This window comes from Coenobita brevimanus, chromosome 95, assembly GCF_032717465.1.
Source record: "Coenobita brevimanus isolate Jiangsu-jjx chromosome 95, ASM3271746v2, whole genome shotgun sequence".
NCBI lineage: Eukaryota > Metazoa > Arthropoda > Malacostraca > Decapoda > Coenobitidae > Coenobita > Coenobita brevimanus.
In genome coordinates, this window is record NC_137048.1 from 8,507,032 (window position 1) to 8,531,925 (window position 24,894).

At 43.5% G+C, this 24,894-nt stretch overlaps 1 protein-coding gene across 2 annotated transcripts in view; it reads left to right on the top strand.

The window, feature by feature from the left end:
* The window catches only part of Polr3E (RNA polymerase III subunit E), a 187,686-nt gene that overhangs the window by 101,662 nt on the left and 61,130 nt on the right, over window positions 1-24,894 (top strand). For both annotated transcript variants that reach the window (XM_080282857.1, XM_080282858.1), the window contains exon 6: window positions 13,893-14,119. In XM_080282857.1, coding sequence (XP_080138983.1) covers window positions 13,893-14,119 — 227 coding nt within the window. The remainder of the gene's footprint in view (window positions 1-13,892; window positions 14,120-24,894) is intronic.

Sequence of the window (24,894 nt, forward strand, 5' to 3'; positions counted from 1 at the left end):
AAAGGAGAAGTGGTGATGTCTCTCAGCAACCAAGCCAGCGGGGTAGGGTGAGTGGAGGGGGGAGGACTGAAGGGGAGTCACTGCTACAGCCAAACCTCACCTCTATGCTCTAGTGGCAGTAGGAAGGGTTGAAAGAGTGGAATATGTCACATAAGGCATCGACTGAGGAGGTAGGCAAGGGAAGAAACGGGACTGGGGGAAGGCTCACCTCCCACTCTGTTGGTGGGCTGGAGCCCTTCTCCCTCCCTCCCTCTCAACTCATAGCTGGGATGGTCTTGGAGTAGGTTACATCAAGAAGTGGGAAACTTTGAATGCAGTTTTTTATTGCAATTGCTCTACCTGGCTTTTTAGGCCAGGGTGTCAAAGTAACGCAAACCCCCACAGGGCCCTTTAGGACCCTAGGGGTTGAGAAACTAACTGGTAATGTGTATGGGATTAGAGCATCTATATATGCATGTATGTATTATGAATGTACAGTAATACCCTGGTTTAATGATATAATTGCAGTGGCGTACCTGGGGGGGGGGGGAGGCTGTTTGAAACTGTGTCCCGGTTCCCCAATTGAAGGGGGCCCCCCAAAACCGTAAAAAATTATAAGTTTTTTATTAACATTTAATCTATCCATCTATCTATTGCCAGACACCTCAATCCCATTCAGTGTGGCCTCAAACAAATCGCCTCCACGTCGCCCTGTTCCCCGCCATTTCACTGCCCTGCTCCCAACTCACACCCCCCTTTCTCATATACCTCTCCACCCCATCCTTCCATCTCATCCTCGGTCTCCCCCTCCCACTCCCCCCCCCCTCCACCTCACTCACGTACACTCTCTTCTTCAATCTTTCACCCTCCATCCTCTCCACATGGCAGAACCACCTCAGTGTATTCCTCCTAACGCTTCCTATCACATCCACATCCCCACCACAACGCTTCTTTATATCCTCATTTGTCAGCCTCTCTCTCCATGTGTTTCCACAGGCTCCTCTTAAATAACTCATTTTCACTGCTCTCACTCTTGACTTATGCCCTTCCAACAACGTCCAAGCTTCACTTCCATATGTTAGAGTTGGTGTCACAATACTGTCATGTAGTAACTTTTTCGCTTCCATGCTCACTTCCCTGTTTCTTATCACTGCTTTCAAGGAACCAGCAGACTTTCTTCCCTGCTGTACCCTTTCAAGCACTTCACCCTCCAAACCTCCATCCTTACTTATCACACTACTGAAGTACTTAAATGTACTCACGTTTTCCAATTCCTCACCATCCAACCTCGCCGTATATTCACTGACTTCACCTCTCTCAAAGACCATCACTTTACTCTTCCCTACATTCACTTTTAGATTCTGTTTCTTACACACTCTCCCAAACTCATGCACCAAGTCTTGCAGCTCCCCTTTGTCTTCACTTATCAACACACTATCATTTGCAAACAACAGTACAGGGAGTTTCCAAACACTGCTCTCTTTCACCAGGGCCACTCCAACATCCAATATCCTACCTTGTACCTTTTTTATTACCCCATCCATGTACAGATTGAACAACCGTGGAGACATGACACATCCCTGTTTCAACCCAACCTTCAAAGAGAAAAATTCACTTAGTTCACCATCCACATTCACTGCAGCCTTAGCACTATCATACTTACTCTTCACAGCATTCAACAACTTCCCATCTACTCCATATATACTTAATACTTTCCACAATCCTTGTCTATCCACCCTGTCATATGCTTTCTCCAAATCCATGAAAACCGCATACAACTTCTTTCCCTTCTCTAGAAACTTTTCCACTAAAGATCTAAGAATGAATACCTGATCTACACAACCTCTTCCGTTCCTAAAGCCTCCCTGTTCTTCTCCAACTAATTCCTCTGTTATTTCCCTAACTCTGTCAATAAGTATCCTACCATACACTCTTCCTATTATACTAAGAAGACAAATGCCCCTGTGATTACCACACATTTCTTTTTTCCCTTTTCCTTTGTAACATTTAAAAATATATATTTTTATCAGCCTGATAATCCCGGCTGAGATATTAGATAAGTTTTGAGAATGTGATATCTGGCAACTTGTAGCCAAGCCTAAACCTTCCAATATATTCGAGACACGTGACCACATGGTCTCAGTCATCACTTGACATTGAAACTGGTGGGTGCTGCGCAGCTAGCTCTTGAAAATTCGCTTTTATAACAAACAACAGTACTGTCTACGACTAATTGTAAGTATAAATTATTGGAAATACAGTACTTTCTATTGCATTAGTGTATATAAATATACATGGTTTCGTTTTTGTAAATTTATAGAGTTGAGAGAATTACGGGACAATATTTAGAAGTTGCCATAACTGGTTTTTAATGAACAAAATACATTTTGCTGATGTTTTACTATTTTATTAATGCTTTAATAAATCTGATAATTGTTTTTGGTGCTGATGAGTTAGGTTTACCTTAGATTAGGCTGGGTAGGGTGAGGTTAGGTGGGTTGCTTCATCGTAACAGCATCAAAAATTTTTACCAGTTTCATTAATAACACTGTAAAACACACCCGAAAAATGTACTTTGGTAATTAAAAACCAGTTATGGCAAGGATTACAAATGTTAAACTGTTACACTATAAAGCCTTCCCACAGTTCTCTTACAGTATACCTATGGCAGACCCTAGCTTTTCGGGGGCCTCCTATATTTAGATGTTGGAGGGGGGCCCTGCAAAGAACCTAGCACCCCGGGCCCCCAGATCTCTAGGTACGCCCCTGTGTAATTGGTTAGGTAAAAACCCATCTTTAGGCGGGGTATCGCATATTGGGGGGTAGTTTTAACATTGAAGCAATGAGCTACGTTTTTCATCCTTGGGTTTCCCCCCCAACCAAGTCCAAAACCCACCCAAATGAGCCCAGAAGTAAATTTAAAGCCAATCTAAATGACCTGATGGCTGTAAAGGAAGCCTACCTAAGCCTAACACCTGTAAATAACTCGCTAAAACCAACAAATAAAATCTGAGAATTGCCAAATGTAAGTCTGGAAAAAAATCAGACTTAACAAACTGTACCCCAAAATGACAATGTTCACCACACAGATAGCTAAAACACGTTAATCAGAGTCTATAAACAGTTTATAAATCGGGCTAAGCATGCAATTTTAGTCTAAAATATAATCAGAATTGGTTTTAAAAAAAATCAAAACCCATCATTAAACTGGGGTTTGGCCATTGTTAGGTGGGTATGGTGGTATTTCTACCCCCATCATTAAGCCAGGGTATTGCATCTAGGGGTATCGTATGTCGAGGTATACCTGTATGTATGAGTGAGAGTGAAAATAAGAGAGCAGGAGATGGAATATGCATGAGTTTATGCATGTAGGAGTGAGAATGGAAATGAGACAGGGTGAAGGAATATGTATGAATTTATGTTAACCTGTACCATGCTAGCGATGTAGATCTACTTCCCCTTCAAAAACTCCGGTGACCTAGATCTACGTCCTGCAGCATTGAGAAGCCATTGCAAGCAGCCAAAGTAAAATGGAAGGTAATATTGTGTCTCACTAACTTCAGACATTTCTCCGCTACCCTTACAACAGTGATTTAGGAGCACGGAAGGCGAGTGTGTCTTCACAGGCTTACAGCTGCTCTGCTTTGTCTGTAATCTTGAAGATTCCAGAGGTCAAGTGACACCAGCCTGACTTGATTGAACCTACTTTCTGGCTGGTGATTACTTTTATTAGTACCAGGGATCTTATACTGTCAGTAATCCCTCTGCTATCCGCACGCCCAATAACCTGGCACCCCACTACCTGGACATTTTGGGCCTGGTACTTCGTAACCCCCAAATTGCCTCCCCCCCCCCATCAGAATTTTATTTCCCCCATAATTTGAACTTGGCGCGCAGAACGGACCAGCTGTGTTTTGCCACTTAGTTCTGCCGACGTCTGGCAGGGCGACGCTGCTTCATTCCCATTTCCTGCCCATCTTTCATCGTGAGTGCATGCTCGTCACCATGGCCTCCCATTTGCTCGCTTTTGTGGTGGTGCCCTACCTGTTGCAGACTCTGCTGTTCCTCTCCTGCCTCTTCTTCACGTGTGTGATGGCCCCGCTGCCTGAGAAGAGGAAATGAGTGATTCTGACTGTGGAGAAGAAGAGGAAGATATTGGACAAGGTGGACGCGGGATGGTTGACGTCACGCATCCTCCGTGAATTCAACCTGGCCCGCTCTACATTGTTTGATATCAAGAGATCCCAGGACAAGCTTACCCAGTACACGGCTGACTTTGCATTGAAGACCAAACGCAACGTGGAGAGGAAGGTTATGTTCACTCCCCGGTTTGCAGAAATCGACAGCTCCATTCTGATTTGGTATTGTCAGCAACATGCTGCTGGTGTGCTGGTGCGTGGTATGGAGCTGAAGGCTGCTGCTGAGAAGTGCGCAAGGCTCCACGACACCCCAGACTTCAAAGCATCCAAGGGTTGGCTCTTTGCTTTCAAGTTACGGCATGGACTTACCAACTGTAAGGCCCATGGTGAAGTTCTGGATACCAACAAGGATGGAGTAGAGGAGTTTCGGCGGAAGGTGAAGTGCTTGATCGACAGGGAGGGCCTCACTCACGGTCAAGTTTACAACACTGACAAAATTGGTCTATTATATCGCTCGTTGCCTACAAACACTCAGGCCGAGGAGACAGAGAAGCATGTACCTGGCCGCAAGCTTTGCAAGCAACGGATATCTGCTTTGTGTTGTGCCAATGCTAACGGCATGCACCGGCTCAAACCCGTAATTGTTGGCTGTGCAGAGCAGCCTCGGTGTCTTTGTGGGGTGGCGGATGTCCTTCCTGTCGTTTGGTACCATTCTTTGAAGGCTTGGTTCACAGCCAAGATCTTCAAAAACTGGTTTCACCACCATTTCGTCAGGGAGGTCATCCATTACCAGACAAACACACTGGGAATCCTGCATGATCAGGTAAAGGTCCTCCTTCTTCTGGATAATGCACCTTCGGATCTGTCTGACAAAGAGTTGGTGGCTGAGAATGGCTGCATTAGGTACATGTTTCTGCCACTTAATACAACTGCTCTTATCCAGCCAATGGACCAAAGAGTGATCGTGGCAACGAAGAGGCTGTACTGTCGGAAGTTCATGGACGAGGTGATGGTTGTTCTCGAGGACGAGGACAAGTACTGGGAGGGACAGGACACGCGAGGCCAGTGGACTGTGGAAAACTTTGCTGCCACAACATCAAGTGTACCATCTACAACTGGGCCAGTGGATGGGGTGAAGTCTCTGTCAAGACTCTGGAAAATGGTTGGTCGCGTCTGCTTCTCGGAGCCTGTGTGGCGCACGATTTTTTAGGTTTTGACGTGGATGACTTCCATGCTCGTCTTCGTGCGACTGGCGACGATGTTGATGTGGACGAAGTGCACGAGTGTTTGGATGACAATGAGGGCGATCTTGGGTATCAGATCACGGCTGATATTGAGATCGCATCTCGATATCAGACGTTGCCGGTACAAGTATCCAGCTTGAAGATTCCGACGAGGACAGCGACGATGATGAGGATGTCTCTCAGCGTGCCACTACTCCAGCCATCCCCAAGCTGAGCGCACACCGAGAGCACGTTGAGTTCGTTCTCGGCTACCTGGAACACATGGACTGCGACAGGGAGATGGGGCCCTTGGAACTTGTGGAGGAAGTGCGTGCTTTCAGGCAGTGCATCATCAATTGCTAGAATCGTTGTTCCTTGTGTCAATCAACCGGTGACAGTTTTTTCAGGCCCATAACCCCTGCTGTGCCCAGCCCTGGCTCCACACTGCTGCCTCCCCATGACAGGCCTTCCACCTCTGAGCCACAGCCCAGCACATCAGCTACGGTGGAGTCGCTACTATGAGTTTGCTCCTCTCTTCAGAATCGTCTGCAGTGGGTAGTGCATCACCACATCCCAGCGACGCACCCCTAGGCCACCTGCATCACCTACTATTGGATTCTGACAGTGATTAAACAACAAAAACTCGCCGCTAGACCTCGTGGGAATTTACAGTGTTGTGCATTGTTAAGAAATTAGAGTTCAGAGTGCAAAGTCGTAAGTGCAGAGTGCAACAATGATTTTATTAAAGTACAATGGAGCGCAAGTGAGAAAAGAATGCGCATTGTTAAGAAATTAGAATTCAGAGTGCAAAGACTTAAGTGCAGAGTGCAACACTGGTTCCAGGAAAGTACAATAGAGCGCAAGTGAGAAAAGAACGTGCAGCGTTAAGAAATTACAATTCAGAGTGCAAATGACTAAGTGCAGTGCAAGACTTGATTACTGTAGGTGCTTCAGGTGCACCATTTTTACTGTCAGAGTCTGAGAGGAGGCGGGTTAATCATCGAGATGGCCACAGACTTGTTGTAAGTACCCAGAATAATGTTAAATAGTGTACTGTATTTTCCGTACTCACCTCTAAATCCTCATTCTCTGATTCCTTTGCATTTATTTCACTCTCTTATGTCCCTTATTGGTGTGAATAGGCACTTAAATAGGTGCAGTGCATGTCTGGTAGGGAGTTATGCAGGTGTTTTTCTGAGTTAGGCTAGGTTAGGGTCCATAAGTACCAGTCTAGGAAGCAGGGGCCCAGTATCCAGATGGGCCCACTTTCCAGACGTGCCTTTGCCTCTATTACGTTGGATAAGGGAAGGATTACTGTACTGTAATACAGGTAATAACATGTAATATACTTTTTTCCTCCCTCGGCTGATCTGATTTGCGAATGAATTTAATAAATTGGCTGTAACAAAGCAACAACCAGTAAAAGAGTGAGCTTTGTAGATTCACACATTTAGACACCATTTGGTACTGTAAAACGACTCACATAACTTAAGTCATCCAAATTTAAATGGACTACCTATGGAGAAAAATAAGTTGGTACAAAGGGTGATCACTTTCTTCTTACTGTTCCTCTGAACATGAAAACAATGCAAATAGAATTATTGTTTACCGTTTCCACTCCCTCCCTTTTGGTATACATATTGGTATTACCAAGTTTGGGAAGGTGAAAGTGGCAGTTTTTGTAGTGTATGCACTGTGTGAGGGCGGGAGTGAGACAGAGAAAGATAAGTTTTGGGTTGAGCTGGATGAAGTAGTAGGAGAAATGTCCAGGGGTTATGAAGTGATTGTAATGGGCGGTAGGAATAGTGGAGTAGGCAGTGGTCCTGTGAACGATACAGTGGGCAATAATGGAGTACCAGGAGGGAATGATAATCAGAAGCAACTGAAGGACATGTTGTTAGGAAAGGAGGTTGTGCATCTGAAATTTTTATTTTAAACACAAATGTGCACATAATTAAACGTGGTATAAAGGGTCGTGGAAGCGATGAAGAATATTAAGTTGGGAAAGGCCCCAGGAATTGATGGAGTGTGTGGTGAAATGCTTAGGTATGGGGGTGAGATTGTTGTGGAGTGGATATGGAAGTTGTGTAGATTGGCTTGGGAAGAGGGAAGGGTTCCAGAGGACTGGATATCAGGTATAATTGTTCCTTTATACAAAGGAAAAGGAGAGAGAGAAGTATGTGGTAATCATAGGGGTATTTGGCTACTTAGCGTGACTGGTAAAATATATGGTAGAATACTCATTGATAGGGTTAGGCATATGACAGAGGAGCTAGTTGGAGAAAACAAGGGGGATTTAGGAAGGGAAAAGGGTGTGTAGATCAGATATTTGTTCTAAGATGTTTAGTGGAGAAGTATCTAGAGAAGGGAAGGAAAGTGTATGCTGCCTTCATGGACTTGGAGAAAGCTTATGACAGAATAGATAGGCAAGGTATGTGGAAGGTATTAAGAATATATGGAGTGGAGGGGAAATTGTTGAGTGCTGTGAAGAGTATGTACGAGGGAGCTAGGGCTACGGTGCGAATGGATGGTGAGCTGAGTGAGTTCTTTGATCTCAAGGTGGGACTGAAACAGGGTTGTGTGATGTCTCCATGGCTGTTTAATATATACATGGATGGGGTTGTAAAGGAGGTGCAGGGTAGGGCAGTGGATGTGGGGGTGGCTCTAATGAATGAGGGTGAGATTTGGAAGCTTCCGGTGTTGCTGTTTGCTGATGATACAGTGCTGTTGAGTGAAGATGAATGGGAGTTGCAAGGTTTGGTGAATGAATTTGGGACAATGTGTAGGAGGAGGAATCTAAAAGTTAATGTAAACAAAAGTAAAGTTATGGTGTTTGAGAGGAATGAAGTCACAGAGTGTGCAGTGAGATTGGATGGTGAAGATATGGAGAATGTGAGTGCATTCAAGTACTTGGGTAGTGTGATGAGTAAGGATGGAACTTTGGGGGATGAAGTGCGTGAAAGAGTACAGCAGGGAAAGAAGGTTGTTGGTACACTGAGAGCAGTGATGAGAAACAGGGAGGTGAGTATGGAAGTTAAGAAGTCACTGCATGATAGTATTGTGATCCCTACTCTGACGTATGGAAGCGAGGCATGGACCTTACAAGAGGGGAACAAGTCAAGAGTGAGAGCAGTGGAAATGAGTTACTTGAGAGGAGCATGTGGAGTGACGTGGAGGGACAGGTTGACGAATGAAGAAGTGAAGGAACGCTGTGGGGTGGATGTGGATGTGGTTGAGAAGATTAGGAGAAATACACTGAGGTGGTTTGGACATGTGGAGAGAATGGAGAATGAAAGACTGACTAGGAGGGTGTATGTGGGTGAGGTGGGAGGAGGGAGAGGGAGAGGTAGACCAAGGATGAGGTGGAGGGATGGAGTTGAGAGGTATATGAGGGAGGGGGGGGTGAGTTGGGGGGAGGGTAGTCAAATGGTGGGTGACAGAGCGACTTGGAGGCGTTTTGTCTGCGGCCACCCTTTGCGGGATTATGGCGTCGGGCTATAGATAGATAGATAGATAGATAAAGGGAATGGAGATCATGTTGAAAGGAGCCTGATTGATTACATCCTTGTAGAGAAATCGATGCTGGGTAATGTTGCTGATACGAGGGCAATGAGAGAACAATGTGGAGGTTTGTTAGATCATATGGTTGTGGTATGCAAGGTTAATCTGAGAAGAGTGAGGTAGACCAAGAGAGAGAGGAGCTGTCAGGGAGAAAGACAAAGTAGAGAAGCAGAGGATCAAAGAAATGGCAGATGAATACAGTGCCAGAGTAGGGGAGGAGTTAAATCACTGAATTGGAATGAAACAAATCAGGACAGCTTGTGGAATGTATACAGGGATTGCTGAGTTAGGAATGCCAAAGCAGTGTGTGGTGTGGGAAGAGTAACAACAAAAAAGAAAGGTACGGCATGGTGGGATGAAGAGGTTAAGAGGTTAAGTGAGCAATGGAGGAAAAGAGGAAAAAGTGGCTAGAGTGAATACAGCACAGGGGTTCAGTTGAAATAAGAAATGAATATATTGAGATTAAGAAGCACATTAGGAGACTAGTGAAGTGGAAAAAGGAGGAGGTAATTGATGATCTAGGAAGAAAAATGAATGCAAATTGCTTTGAAATAGGAGGGTATTCTGGAAAGAGGTGTGGAAATGTAGAAGTGACAGTGGAAAGAAATGTGAAAGTGTGAAGGATGTAAGTGGTAGATTATTAACCCATGGGGATGTTGTAGGGACCAGATGGAAAGAATATTTTGAAAGTGATGAATGGGAATGGAGAGAACAAAGCAACTGTTGACATGATTGGTTTCAGGGGTGTGCAGAGAAGGAATGCAGTGCCAGGAATTGACACTCTCACAGGTGAAGAACGTTGTGAAGCAGCTGAAAATGGGAAAGCAGGTGGGGTTGATGAGGTGTATGCAGAGATGATTAAGTGTAGTGGAGAGAGTGGAACGGAGTGCTTGTTGGAGATATGTATGAAGGCTTGGATGAGTGAAACTGTGCCAGCAGAGTGGAAAAAGGCTGTGAGTGTACCCCTGCACAAAAATAAAGGTGAGCGAAGTGAGTGCAAGAATTATAATGGCATAAGTTTATTGAGTGTGGGAGGGAAGTTGTATGGAAGAATTATTATAGAGAAAGGAAGAAAAAGATCAGAGGTCCAAGTGAGTGTTGAACAGGGTGGCAGAGGATGTGTAGATAAAATATTTGCAGTAAGACAGATTGTGGAGAAAGCATGTGAGAAGGACTATAAGGTGTTTATGGCATTTATGGATCTGGAAAAGGCATATGACAAAGTAGACAGAGAAGGATTGTGGAAGGTTTTGCATATGTACAGTATAGATGGTAAGCTGCTAGGTGCCGTCAAGTGTTTCTGTGACGGCAGTGAGGGATATGTAAGGGTAAATGGACATCTAAGTACAGTACCCTCGCATCCAGCACGGTAATATTGTCATGCATGGGTCACGTGTTGGACCAAAAACGTGTTGGGCTAACAATAGAGCTTACGGGGAAAAATGAATTATGTCAGCAACCCTCGGAAAAGTCACCCTAAATACCTACCATATACCTATACATGTATTGGTACTATTGTAATTATAATAAATGGTACTGTGCTATGAATGATAACTAACCTTTTAGGATAGTGTTGGTGGGCTTGTTGGGAATGGAAGGTGGTATCCAAGGCTGTAGTTAGTCCTACTGGGTCCCCGGAGGATGGCTGCTGGCGTCACTAGCGGGTAATGGCTATTGCTCCTCCTCAACCTCCCTCGTAAATCCTTCGAAATCGAACCTCCCTCATAAATCCTTCGAAATCAAACCTCCCTCATAAATCCTTCGAAATCAAACCTCCCTCATAAATCCTTCGAAATCACACTCAGAGTCACTATCTTCGTCCAATAATCCTCGGCAAAGTGCATGCTTCTCACACTGTTGTTCTTGGGGTTCTCAGAAGGCTTCCTAGGCATCGTGAGCAGGGTAAAATGCAGTAACAAGGGCAGAAAATGCAGCAAGAAAAAAGCACCTTCCAATGCAATTATGCGACTGAGTGGCTCTGTGGCGGGAGAAATGTAAACAAAACATCACGTGACACCAGAAGCGTTTTTAATTGGGCGGCATCACGATCACGTCGCGATAGCGGGTGGGGAAGGCTACTTGATCAGAAGTTTTTCATTGGCTATCATCATCATGGGAATGTCCATTATGGCCGTGTCGGACCGGGGTTGATCGTGCTAGAGTGAACTCTGCGGATTTGGCCCACTTCTTGGAGCTCTGTGCGTGTTATGCTAACACACTCGTGTTGCAGTAATTAAATCGTATTAAATAATACTAATTAATTGCTCACCGTGCTGGACTCTAATCGTGCTGGACTAAAGCGTGCTGGACGCGAGGGTACTGTAATTGGCCCACGATCATTGTGGGTATGTGACGAGGTTGTTTGATGTCCCCATGGTTGTTCAGTGTATTCGTGGATGGGGTGATAAGTAAAAACACGAGTAATGGAGAGGGAGTTGGCTTTGGTAATGAATAGTGGTGGATGGAATATCTCAAATTTGTTGTGTGCTGGTGATGCAGTCTACTTGCAAATACCGGACAAGAGCTTGGTAGAGTAGTGCAGAGTTTTGCTGATGTGTATGAGCTTCATGCTTTGAGAGTTAATGTAGAAGAGAGTAAAGTGATGGTTATTGAGAGAGAAGCCGACTGCAGGTGATGTTACAGTGAATGGAGAGAGACTAGAATTAGTGAGATTTTAAATACCCGGGTACAGTGATAGAAAAGAGAGGAATATGTACAAAGGAAGTGGAACATAGAGTGGCATAAGGAAGGAAAGTAGGTGGCGCTGTGAAGACCTTGATAAAGAACAGAGGCTTGAGTGTTGCAGCTGCACAAGGCTTACATGAAGGAGTGTTAGTGCCAGCTTTAACATATGGATGTGAGACTGGTGTGGCATAAATATGAAAAGTCAAGAGTGACAGCATCGGAGATGGGACTGCTGAGGAATGTACAGTATGTGGTGTATAGAGAGTGGATAGGATATAAAATAATGTGATTCGTGAAAGGTGCGGAGTTAGGAAGTCTGTGGACACAAGAATTGAAGAGAGTGTACTGAGATGGTATGGTCATGTGGAGAGAATGGATGACAAGAGAGTGGTGAAAAAGGTATATCTGAGCGAATTTGAATGAGGGAGGAGGCGAGGTAGGCCAAGAAGAAGGTGGAAGGATATAGTGGATGAGTGTGTGAGGAAGAGAGGTATGGAAGTTAGTGAGGCTAAGGGGCTGACAAGAGACTGAGTGGGCTGGATGAGTTTCATGAGGAGAAGCACATAACCAAGGATTTGCACCCCTTTTTAACATGACAGCGTTTAGATTGACCCTGTCAGATAGGTATATGGGAAGCTACAGAACGTGGTGAATTTTTTTTTTGGCCTATCTGATAGAGCCAGGATTCTGATGGCATGAATGATGAGTAAATGGAAGCATGGCCCATTGAAGTGGAAAAACCTAGGTTGTCTGGACATTGCTATTCCTCACCCTGTCCTAGGTGGGAAAGGAAGTCCGGATGATGATGATGATGATGATGAAGATGATGGTGATGATCATGATAATGATGATGATTACCAAGTGAATAATTATTTGTCATTGGATTATCAGTAACAACATAATCTAGAAGTCATGTTGTTACAGTGTCAAAATATAAAAATTATTAAAATGAAATTAGTCCATCAGATGGAACACATAGGCATCTCCCAGCTGCCACTTTCATTAAGGTGCATCAGGGATTCATGTAGTTGTGTCCTTGCCTTTCATAATTGTTAGTTATCATGCATTATCTTCATTTATTTTGCCTCTAGTCACCAAGCATAGGTATTTAAGCATTATTTTTTTTCTTCCTGTCTTTTCTCCCACGTGAAAGAAATTATTGACTTTTCCTGGTTTATGTTATATGCTACATGCTGTGAATACATTTTGTAATAAAAGAATGAATACACATTATGCACCTAGCTGGTACCTTTGCAGCTGTTCACTCACTGTATTTATTACTTTCATTGTCAGTTTTATGTTGTGCATGAATAGTCCAATTTGCGATATACGACGTTGTTATTCACATGTTTTGGTGGGACTAGAGCATCACCGCTTGTATCCTTGACCCACGTGAACAGCTAATGCAATACAGACCAGAAATGATGCAGCTCATGTTATGTTTCTGTCTTAATTAACTTGAAAGGCAAAATTTTGACATAAACATAAATATGATAAGAGTGTACCTTGAATCAGGTCCCAACTTTTATAATGTAAATCTGAATTGCCATAAAAGAAGCCATCGTACCTCAAGGGTTTATCGTATATAGCCAGTTTAGCACAAATAATGGCTATGATCTTTTTATCTGATTATCTTTTACCACGAGCCGTGTTTACATTTTGATTGGCGGCTGTAATTATTCAGTTCAATGTAGCCAGGCTGTGTTTTTGGACAGAAACCAAGTGGCTGTAGATGTGTTTCATATCTCAGACTCTAGCCTTGACCTGTCAAAAACAGTGAGTTTGTAGTAGAAAATTGCAGCTTGGATGCAATTTAATATGCAGTCTGAATTCAAGTTGTCTAAATTTAATCCCGCAAAATTTGAGAATCTATTGTACATTATGAAGAGATGGTAGTAGTAGGAGTAGTAGTAGTAATATTGTAGTACTGTAGAAGCAGAGTAACCCATCTGTTTGGCTAAGGAGGCTTATGAACTGCAGGTAAGAAGTCACCCCTGCAGGGCTATTCCTTACAATGAACTCATTTTCCCTTCCAGTGGACAGTGCCTTGCCACAATGAGGTACCAGGAAGTGTGGAGGTTTGGTTTCTGGATGCCACATTTTCTCTCTCCATCTAGTTAACAGGAAATCATTAGGCTTGTCATCAAGTGCATAGTCACTTGAGAAGTAGGCAGCACTATATCAAGTGAGCAGATAATAGTCAGGATCATCTACCATTAGTATTTGAAGTGAGGGTTATTATTCTAAAGTACAGTACTGCAGTTTACCATATTTAATTTACCTAGTCCTTCCTTTTTGTTATCAGATTTGGGGGTGAGCATAGTGAATTTGCTGGGCTGAAACTACACTGCCAGTACGAGAGTGAACACATTGACCAGTTCAACCTGGGTGCTGGTGCTTACTTGCGGCAGTTGGTTCCACCCACGGAAGAAGTGGAGGCAGCCGCAGCAGGACTTCCTGCTCATCTTCTGTCTCGCTCTGCTCTGGCTGCCTTGCCATTGCATGACCGTGTCAGGACTGTTATGGTCAATGGTAAGTTTTATCAGCATCATCATTGGCCATCCTGCCTGCCTTGTGTCTCACCCCACTGTGTCTGTCCTGCCACTGTGTCTGTCCTGCCACTGTGTCTGCCCTGCCACTGCATGGCTTTATAAGAACTTATGGTTAATGGTAACTGTATCCTCCTGCTCCTGCTCCTCCTTTTCCTCCTCCTCCTGCTCCTCCTTTTCCTCCTCCTCCTCCCCCTTTTCCTCCTCCTCCTCCTCCTTTTCCTCCTCCTCCTCCTCCTCCTCCTCCTCCTTTTCCTCCTCCTCCTCCTCCTTTTCCTCCTCCTCCTCCTCCTCCTCCTCCTCCTCCTTGTTGTTCTTCATGTTGTTGTTCTTGTTGTTGTTGTTATTCTTCTTCTTCTTCTTCTTCCAGACAACTTCTTGTTCAACTTTGGTTTCCCTCCCTCTATGTGATCATATTTTAGTTGTTACAAGATGTATTAAGTTATTGTCATCAACCTTGTTTTCCAGTAATTTACAAGAAACAGGTGGGTAGGATCCAGGAGCCGAAAAGGGTAGCGTAAAGCTAGAACAGTACCTAGTTAAATGCTCCAGACATCCATTTACACAATCATGTCTTCAAAATTGTTGAGTTCAATTCTCAGGCTGAACCATCCAAATTTTTTGGACTAACATTGCAAGTTCCTGCAGGACATAATCATTTCAGCAGCTGCAGAGTTAACAAAGGACCTTAACCCCTAACTGCTGGGTGTCAGTCAGAACAATCAAGAAATTGGTGGCCAGGCGGCGGCAGGTGTCGGTCGGAACTGTCAAGAAATTGGTGGCCAGGCGGTGGCGGGCGTCACTCGGAACTGTCAAAAAAATGGTGGCTGGGCGGCAGCGGCGGGTGTCAGTCGGAACTGTCAAGAAATTGGTGGCCAGGCGGCGGCAGATGTCAGTCAGAACTGCACTTGTTTTCATGCCACAGTTTGAAGTGGCTGCCACTTTATTTCATCACTAAAAGCTAGGGAGGGACTCCCACCAGCTGAGCCAACCATACCTCAGTCATCTCTGTGACTTTGCCAGATATAAGACGTACTTTTCTTAACTCATCTTGTTCGATTCCGTTCTCACCTCACGTGGACTTTTGCCTCATCCAGCCCTGCCAATCCTCTTTCCAAGGGTACTAGGAAAAGACATTGATAGTGCCATAGGGCATGCCTTGGACACCACTGTGTCTGGCTAATCTAGTAATGGAGAAGTTATCACGTTGAGAGCAAAGCAATAGTCTGGGCCACGGTCAGATGCACGAACACATCTGTTCTTGCAGCAAAAATTAGTCCTCTTCCTCATGTCATTACTCATCGATGCAACAACCTACAGACCTTGGGATACTTTCATTTGCAAGAAGAGGTGGTGAGTAATATGTTCTTGAATTTGTTTCCCTAACAGCTATAGATTTCGAGATCTTAAGTTTTGAAACAAGCTGTTTTTGGAAAAATTCCTGTAGTGATTGAACAGCAGTGCCACAAATAGCCCGGCATGGAGGGGTTAACCCTTGACCTGCACAGGTGTGAACAAAAGTAACAAAGACATCACCTAAGCCCTGGTGCAGAGGACTGAGTTATTTTTGGTTGATGAATTAAAGTGGGGAGAGATGGGGAATGGTACCAGGTAAGGATAAGTGACGGGAAGGTGCTACCACTTTCCCACCCACCCCCCCTGCAACTCATCAGCCAGAAATGACCCAGATCTTGTGAGCTCACACTAAGGCAGTGTCTGTTTCGTTTTCCTGTGCTTGTACATGTACAGCCGACAGCAGAAGTTCGTCCCTCTTAGCGTGCGTGATACGAGCCTGTTGATCTGGTAACACTGTATGAGATAGAGTTGACAGGTACGCTTTAAATGGCTAATATTAAAGAAATGTGTTCGGAGATAAGAACACATTCCCTAATGATAATATTAATTTGTAGCAGGTGGGATAATGTTATTGTGAAATGTTTGACACTGGTGTATGAAGATTCTTCGTTAAGGACACAGACACATAGGATTATTTGGACTGGACTGATGTAGCCAGCAAGTATTATATGAAATATTATAGAACGATTGCAGTCCTAAAGGTGAGGTTGCAAGAAAACACTAATTACGATGTCAGTTACACACTAAACAAACACAGAAACTGACAGTTCATGTTTCGCCAGTATGCGGTTTAGTTTTACAAGTTAAATCACTTCCGACCTCTCTCCCCACCCGTCTCTTCTCTTCCTAGTCATGCTCTGCCATCATCCACGTTTTATCGTTAATGCTGAATACCGTATGTCTGTAGATAAACTGTGGGAAACAATATAAAAGTGTCAAATGAGCTTCATTTCCTCCTTCATTGCTTGAAATGTTATCCATGACTTGAATATAAATGTTAGTAACATGAATAAATCGTCACTGTGGAGGATAGGAGACATTACTCGTCACATTATATAACATTTACATAACCATCGTTAATACAATGCTCCAAATACACTCCCTCTCCACCCCCTCGCCGTCTCCTCCCCTCCCCCTTCCACTGTCTCCATCACTTCTCCCCCCTCCCTTCCCCCCCTCTACCAGTACCCCTTGTTTCTCTCCCTCAACACCCCCAACCCTTCCCAACGATTTCATTTAACTGACTCTGCTTCTGTTTACCTCCCTAACTAGATCGGTTCTTCATAATTTGAATACAGTTATTACCATTTACAGGACTTTGAGTCTTAATTGTAATGACATTATAAACACAATACTCGTGCATGTTATATTGCCAACTGTATTACACACAAGTAACCAAATTACTTACATAACAATATGTCCATCGTAACTATCAGTGTTCAATACCATCCCCCCCTTGTGGATTCCTTCCCTCCTCGCCTCCTTCCCGCTTTCTGTATCCCTCACTCCTCCCTTCACGTTATAACATATTTATCTGTGTCCCAGCTTGTAATATATGTAATCCCTTCCCTCACCCAAAGTATTCCTGCTTCCATAATCCCCTCCCCCCCCACACATTGTGTTCCGCACTAAAGTGAGACCTATGAGATATGTCTACTTATATATGATTTAAAACAATATGCCATTGACGTACTTTGATCTGAACTCCCTCAACGCATGATCTTACAAGGTCAGAGAATGCAGTCAGCAAGATTATCCCTATCATTCCATGCCCATAGCTGCATTGCATGGTTAGAACAAAAGGTAACGGCATGGCTGTCCGTCAGCGCCCTGAACATCTGTTCTGCAACTGCCGATATTATCGATACAGGAGTGACAAGGACTCGGATGGATAGGAAACGAACCTTTACCATAATTAACCTTTACACCGCGACAATCTCATACTTCCACTTACATCTGCCTGCTGTCCGGGCTCATGACAAGCATATTCCGATAAGGGCTTAATCTACTCATCCAGAGGGGTATAATCCCCCTTCATCGTATATTACGATGATTATGGTAGCCAAATGTATGAGGATACAGCTTTTGTGACTATCATCTATTTTGCTATATTTAATCGTAACTGAAGATCTACAAATTATCACCAAGAATACTGACAGTACTTTTAAGAAAATATTTTCTGGATGCGTGTAAATCATACAACATCTATCTATCTATAGCCCGACGCCCTAATCCCGAAAGGGTTGTCGCAGACAAAACACCTCCAAGTCGCTCTGTCACCCACCATTTGACTCCCCTCCCCCCAACTCAACCCCCCCTCCCCCCAACTCAACCCCCCCTCCCCCATATATTCCTCTCAACTCCATCCCTCCACCTCATCCTCAGTCTACCCCTCCCTCTCCCTCCCTTCACCTCACCTACATACACCCTCTTAGTCAGTCTTTCATTCTCCATTCTCCACATGTCCAAACCACCTCAGTCATACAACATACGCAATGATTATTTTTCGTTTTATACTTTCTTTGGTGAAAAGAAGGACGTTTGTCTATCTATCTATCTATCTATTGCCAGACGCCTCAATCCCGTTTGGGGTGGCCACAAACAAATCGCCTCCAAGTCGCCCTGTCCCCGGCCATTTCACTCCCCTGCTCCCAACTCACACCCCCCTCTCTCATATACCTCTCCACCCCATCTCTCCATCTCATCCTCGGCCTCCCCCCTCCCTCTTTCCCCCTCCACCTCACTTACATACACTCTCTTCGTCAGTCTTTCACCCTCCATCCTCTCCACATGGCCAAACCACCTCAGTGTGTTCCTCATAACGCTTCCTATCACATCCACATTTGTGCTTCATATTTTATATATGTTGGGATTTATAAAATAAGTATAAGCAAGATATTAATGGCTAGAGGAGGAGAAATAAAATGATCATTAAACTGAGGCACTGACTGCCGTCCTTTGAACAGTTAATGCCTCTTGACCGCCATTGTCACTGTCATTATAATATTACACATTATTAAAGGATACTATACAAAAACATGACCCAAACATCGTTATGTTGTTCGATTCCCGAGACAAAAATGAAAAAGGGAGAGAAAAAGACATTTGAAATGACAAGGGAGAGAAGTTGGTCAGGGTCAATACAATAACACGGTGGGGAGGGATTCGGAGTGTTGCAGGCTAGAAACAAAGGTTACTGGAAATGTGGGTGGAGGGAGGGGGGAGAAGTGATGGAAGCAGTGGAAGGGGGAGGGGAGGAGACGGCGAGGGGGTGGAGAGGGAGTGTATTTTGGGCACTGTAAGAACGATAGTTAGGTAAGTGTTACATAAATGATGACGAGAAATGTCTCCTAACCACCACAGTGACTATTTATTCATGTTACTAACATTTATATTCAAGTCATTGATAACACTTCAAGCGATGGAGGAAAAGAAGCTCATTGACACTTTTATATTATTTCCCACAGTTTACCTACAGACATACGATTTTCAACATTAACGATAAAACGTGGATGATGGCAGAGCATGACTTGGAAGAGGAGAGACGGGTGGGGAGAGAGGTCGGAAAGGGAAGTGACTTAACTTATAAAACAAAATCGCATACTGGCGAAACACGAACTGGCAGTTTCTGTGTTTGTTTAGTGTGTAACTGACATCGTAATTAGTGTTTTCTTGCAACCTCACCTTTAAGACTGCAATCGTTCTATAATATTTCATATAATACTTGCTGGCAACATCAGTCCAGTCCAAGTAATCCTAGGCGTCTGTGTCCGTAACGAAGAATCTTCATACACCAATGTCAAACATTTCACAATAACTTTATTATCACACCTGCTGCAAATTAATATTATCATTAGAGAATGTGTTCTTATCTCCGAACACATTTCTTTAATATTAGCCATTTAAAGCGTACCTGTCAACTCTATCTCATACAGTGTTACCAGATCAACAGGCTCGTATCACGCACGCTAAGAGGGACGAACTTCTGCTGTCGGCTGTACATATTTAGAGTATTCATCAGTTTTAGTAGTTAATTGTTTACCTCCCTTAACCCCTTGACCGCGGGGCGTCACTTTCGTGACGCTTGGGAGCAAGGGATCATACCGCGGGGCGTCACTTTTGTGATTCTGTGTTATTTTGAATTCACCCGGGCTTCCAAGTGGGGGCTTGTATCATCTATCGGTACTGCCAATGTCCAACACTAGTCAGCACTCCTAATCTCATCTGTACTCCCATCCATTGTTGACAATTTAGCCATTTCTCCCCATTCTTGACTCCCCTCCCTACCCCCCCTCCATTACCCTATCCTCTCGCCTGCCCGGCCGTGCTACGCTAAGTAAATCTTCCCTGGAATTTTTCACTGATTTCATCCATTGAAATAAGCCCTATGTCCTATTCTTATACCAAATAATATATACAAGAAAGAAATAAGGTAAGTGAGAGTGCCATACACCTGGAATTGGCTAATTATCACCTGACAACACCTCACGTGCACTCGTTCGCTAATTTTCGCTGTTTTTTTCCCCTTGAAATATGCCCTATAATCTATTTTCGTAATAAATATACTGTACATGTAAGGAGGGAAGGGAGAACCCTAAGTGATATTTACATTCACCTGGAACTACCTAATTTATAATGTATTGTCTAGATTTCCTGCCAATCATATCAGTGCTAGACAAAGCTGTTTCAAGATATAACATTGGTAGCTCTGATTATATATCTCCTAAGTAGGCCTCTAATCTATTTTCGTAATAAATATACCTGTAAGGAGGGAAGGGAGAACCCTAAATGATATTTACATTCACCTGGAACTACCAAATTTATAATGTATTGTCTAGATTTCCTGCCAATCATATCAGTGCTAGACTTAGCTGTTTCAAGAAGTAATATTGGTAACTCTGAATAACCCCTAAAGCAGGCCTCTAGGCTAGCTGGCCTGGCAACTGCGTTATCAGTGTAGTCTCATCTTCCGAAGTGAGAGGACGTATGTTTCATCTTGCTGACTTCAAGGCCTTTTTTCACCCCCATGCAAATGGCTCTGTGACCTTTACCCCCTACTAAACCTCGTGTGGAAAGAGGTAAAGGGCTGACAATTGATAAAAGAGTGACTACGATCTTTCTATTGAGTAAAACAGTGCAAGTGGAATTGTAAATAATGTGTAAACAGCAAGTGAAAGTAATGAATGTAAATATACGTGAACAATGGAAAATAGTTTTATAAGTTATTTCAAGTGACAGTGCATAACACTGTAAATAAAATAGAAATGTAAATAACGTAAATAAAATAGAGAACGTAAATAGAAATGTAAATGAGTAGTATTATAAGAATACGAGTATATACCCTAGGAGTAATGAAAGTGAAAGTTTCACTCTAGCATGTCTGAATGCTATGAGTTATGAGAGTGAAGATGAAAGTGACATTCACTCTCAATGCCAGTATACAGGACGAGAAAGTGAATGCTACGTATTTTACTGAAAGAAATTGAATCCCTACAGTGACAATAAACTAATACTACAGAAGGAAACTTATGGATAAAGACTGTAGATATATATAAGTGTTATATAGTAATAGAAATATAAAGTGTGAGGGGTTTTATGAATAATAAATGACAGACTACCATGAGCGAACTAGTGCCAGTGCGACGATCAGACGCGCTCGTAATTTCCATTGCTTTCACAGTGTTTTTTTTTTGAGTATGGATCCCAAACTACTTGAAAATTGTAGAATAGTGTTTATAGTGTTTGTATCTGGCTGTGGTAATCATATTACGGGTTGTTGGGAAGTGTAAAGTGGAGACTTTGTTACCCTACTTCAGAGGTCTCCACAAGTCCTACGGTAACCGACGAAGGCTCAACAATCATTCCAGGAGAAAGCTGAAGGTATGTGCCATAAGCATATGTAATTTTATTATTCTAGGACTAATAACTGATTTTTGGCAAATATTTTTTGAGAGTCTGTCGGAGCCCAAATAACCCCGCGGCACACGCAAGTAATTGGTAAACAAGCCCGCGGTGTAGGGGTTAATGTCTTTACCAGGTTTTGTGATATATTCATGTACCATATTCAGCCACCTTTATCTAGGACATCCATCCCTTGTCCCACCCTCAAACTCACAAATACCATTTCACCATCGTGTTTTGGTGATCATCATCTATAAGTGCTGCCTACTATTTCCTTTGCCTTTATTATTCTTTTCTGTGTCTGCTTTTGTCTCTTTTATTTCTCCCATCTTTGCTGTCACCTATGCACAGAATAATTACAATAGCCTGCAGATCTCATATCCCTTGGGGTGACACCAAAAACTAAAACGTAACTTTTCTCCTCAAACAAAACATCTTATAAAAGATTTAAGAAGTAGGGAGATGGTATGGGGCACAAGGGTTTAAGAGTAAATGCAGACAAAATAAAAATGATGGTATCTAGGGCTGGTGGCAGTACTGTCAAAGAAGAGGGAGAGTGGCCAAGTGTGATTTGCCATAAGGGCATGGAAAGTAATTCTGTCTTGTGCAGTGTTTGTGATAAGTGGGTGCATAAGAGATGTAGTAGTATTAGAGGTAGACTGCGAGATAATGCTGATCTCGTGTGTGGGGTGTGTTGGGGAGAGCAGGTGGGGATTGTCAGGCATGAAAGGACCGAACTAGCTGGTAAGTCTCTTGAGTGTGTGGAAGAGTTTTGTTATTTGGAAGACATGTTATGTGCTGGAGGTGGGGCTGGAGCTAGCTTTGTGATGAAAGTTGGAAGAATTTTAGGGATCTGTTGCCTCTATGTTTCGAGGGCTCTCCCTCTGTTTTAAAGGATCTTTGTATGCAGCATGTGTTAGGAGTGTAATGCTGTATTGAGACTTGGGCAGCAGAGGAAGAGGATATTCGCAGGCTCAAACATACAGAAATGACAGTGATAAGGTGGATGTGCAGTGGATCCTTGAGAGTGAGGCCTGTGGGGGGGCTAGGTTTACAATGGAAAAGTTGAGGGGTTGGATGGGACTAGAGTGTATTGGTGTTTTGATGAGGAGAGGTAGATTGAGGTGGTTTGGGCATGTGGAGAGGATGGCGGATGATAATTGGGTGCAGAAAGCAAAAATTTTGATGTTGGGGGTATGGTTGCAAGAGGGAGACTGAAAAAGACTTGGGACAAGGTCATTAAGTGTGACTTCAGGGATAAAGGACTGAATAGAGACGCTGCCAGAGATCGAGCAGCATGGAGAGCCACCATTAGGTGACCAAAGTTGATGCATGCAAGCATGTTGGAGCCCTCAAAAACGAATAAGCGATCAAAGGTTGAAAACAAGTTAAAGCATTAGACAGCTCACCCCAGCAGAACATGAACATTTGCAGAACCTAAACAGTGCCATAAATGAACTTACCAGAACACAGTAGCAGGAAAACCGGAAAAACTTGTTGGACACCCTTGATCAGAGAATGAACACCATCAGATTTTGAAGAACAGTAAGAAATATCCATACATACAAAATCAGCAGAGAGGAGTGAAAGAAGAGTTCTGGACAAATGTGGAAGCATGCATGGAAAAATTTGAAAGGAATGAGTGTGTTTTTGATTGGAGATATGAATGGAAAAGTAGGGAATGTGAAGGTGGATGGAGTAGTTGGTGAGTGGGGATACCTGCAGAAGTGGATGAGAATGACAGTGCTCTAGTGAACATCTGTGTGGGGAGGGGGTTGGTAATAGCCAGTACCCTCTTCAGACACAAAATGATCCACAGATATACGTTTCAAGTGATGAGAATGGTGGGCAGTGAAATGAATGAACGGAAGGCAATGATTGATTATGTTTGTATGGATGATAGAATGAGAAGGTGTGTAATGGATGCAAAAGATATAGAGGTTGGGGGAGTGGACTTTCTGACCACCACTTGGTGGTGGTGAGAGTCAAGGTTCAAATGAAATGGAGAAATAGAAGAAGGGAAAGACAGGAGGAAGTAGTTCATACAAGGAGGGTGGAAAGGTTGCAAGAGGATGAAAAAAAGGCAAAATATAAGAGAGAAGTGGAGGAGCGATTGGGAGCAGATGGGGGATGTGGAAATTGTGTGCAAGATATTCACAGAAGAAATCTGTGCAGCATGTGAGCCGGTGTGTGGGGTGGAGAGAAGATGAAAGGGGGGTGCAAGGAACACCATGATGGAATGAAGAGGTGAGACCGACTGTGGCACATAAGAAGAAAGCATATTGTGAGTGGATGAGAAATGGGTGTGGAGGAAGTTGAGAGGCGGAAGAGAGAGTTATATGTAGAAAGGAGGAGAGAGGTGAAAAGATTAGTAAGAGAGTAAGAAGAGAGTGGATGAGGAATTTGGAAGGAATTTGAGTGTAAAGTGGAGGGACTGTAAGCAAATGTTCTGGAAAGAGGTGAAGAGAGTAAGACAGGGTGGCAGTGAAGTTAGCAGGGGAGTGAAAGATAATAATAGTAGATTACTAGTGGAGAAGGGAGAAAAAGTGAGCAGATGGAGAGAACACTTTAAGGAATTGTTGAACATAGAGGATGGAAGGAATGTGAGTATAAGTGGCTGGGGAATGGCTGGGAGAAGGAGGGAGATGAGAAGACAGGAAGAAATCAGTAGGATAGAAGTTGTGGAAGCAATGAAGAAAGTGAAATTGGGGAAAGCCCCAGGAATTGATGGAGTGTGTGGTGAAATGCTGAAGCATGGGGGAGAGATAGTAGTAGAATGGATGGAAGATGTGCGGATTGGCCTGGGAGGAAGGTAGAGTCCCGGAGGATTGAAAGTCAGGTATAATTATTCCCTTGTACAAAGGAAAAGGGGAAAAAGAAGTGTGTGGTAATCATAGGGGCATTTGTCTTCTTAGTGTAATAGGAAAAGCATATGGTAGGATACCTATTGACAGAGTTAGGGAAAGAACAGAGGAATTAGGTGGAGAAGAACAGGGAGGCTTCAGGAAGGGGAGAGGTTGTGTAGATCAGATCAGATATTCTTAGATCTTTAGTGGAAAAGTTTCTAGAAAAGGGAAAGAAGTTGTATGCGGCTTTCATGGATTTGGAGAAAGCATGTGACAGGGTGGATAGACAAGGATTGTGGAGAGTATTAAGAATATATGGAGTAGATGAGAAGTTGTTGAATGCTGTGAAGAGTATGTATGATGGTGCTAAGGCTGCAGTGCGTGTGGATGATAAACTGAGTGAATTTTTCTCTTTAAAGGTTGGGTTGAAACAGGGATGTGTCATATCTCCGTGGTTGTTCAATCTGTACATGGTTGGGGTAATAAAAGAGGTACAAGGTAGGGCAGTGGATGTTGGAGTGTCCCTAGAGAGAGAGGGTAGTGTTTGGAAACTCCCTGTACTGTTGTTTGCAGATGATACTGTGTTGTTGAGTGAAGACAAAGTGGAGCTGCAAGGCTTGGTAGATGAGTTTGGGAGAGTGTGTAAGAAACGGAA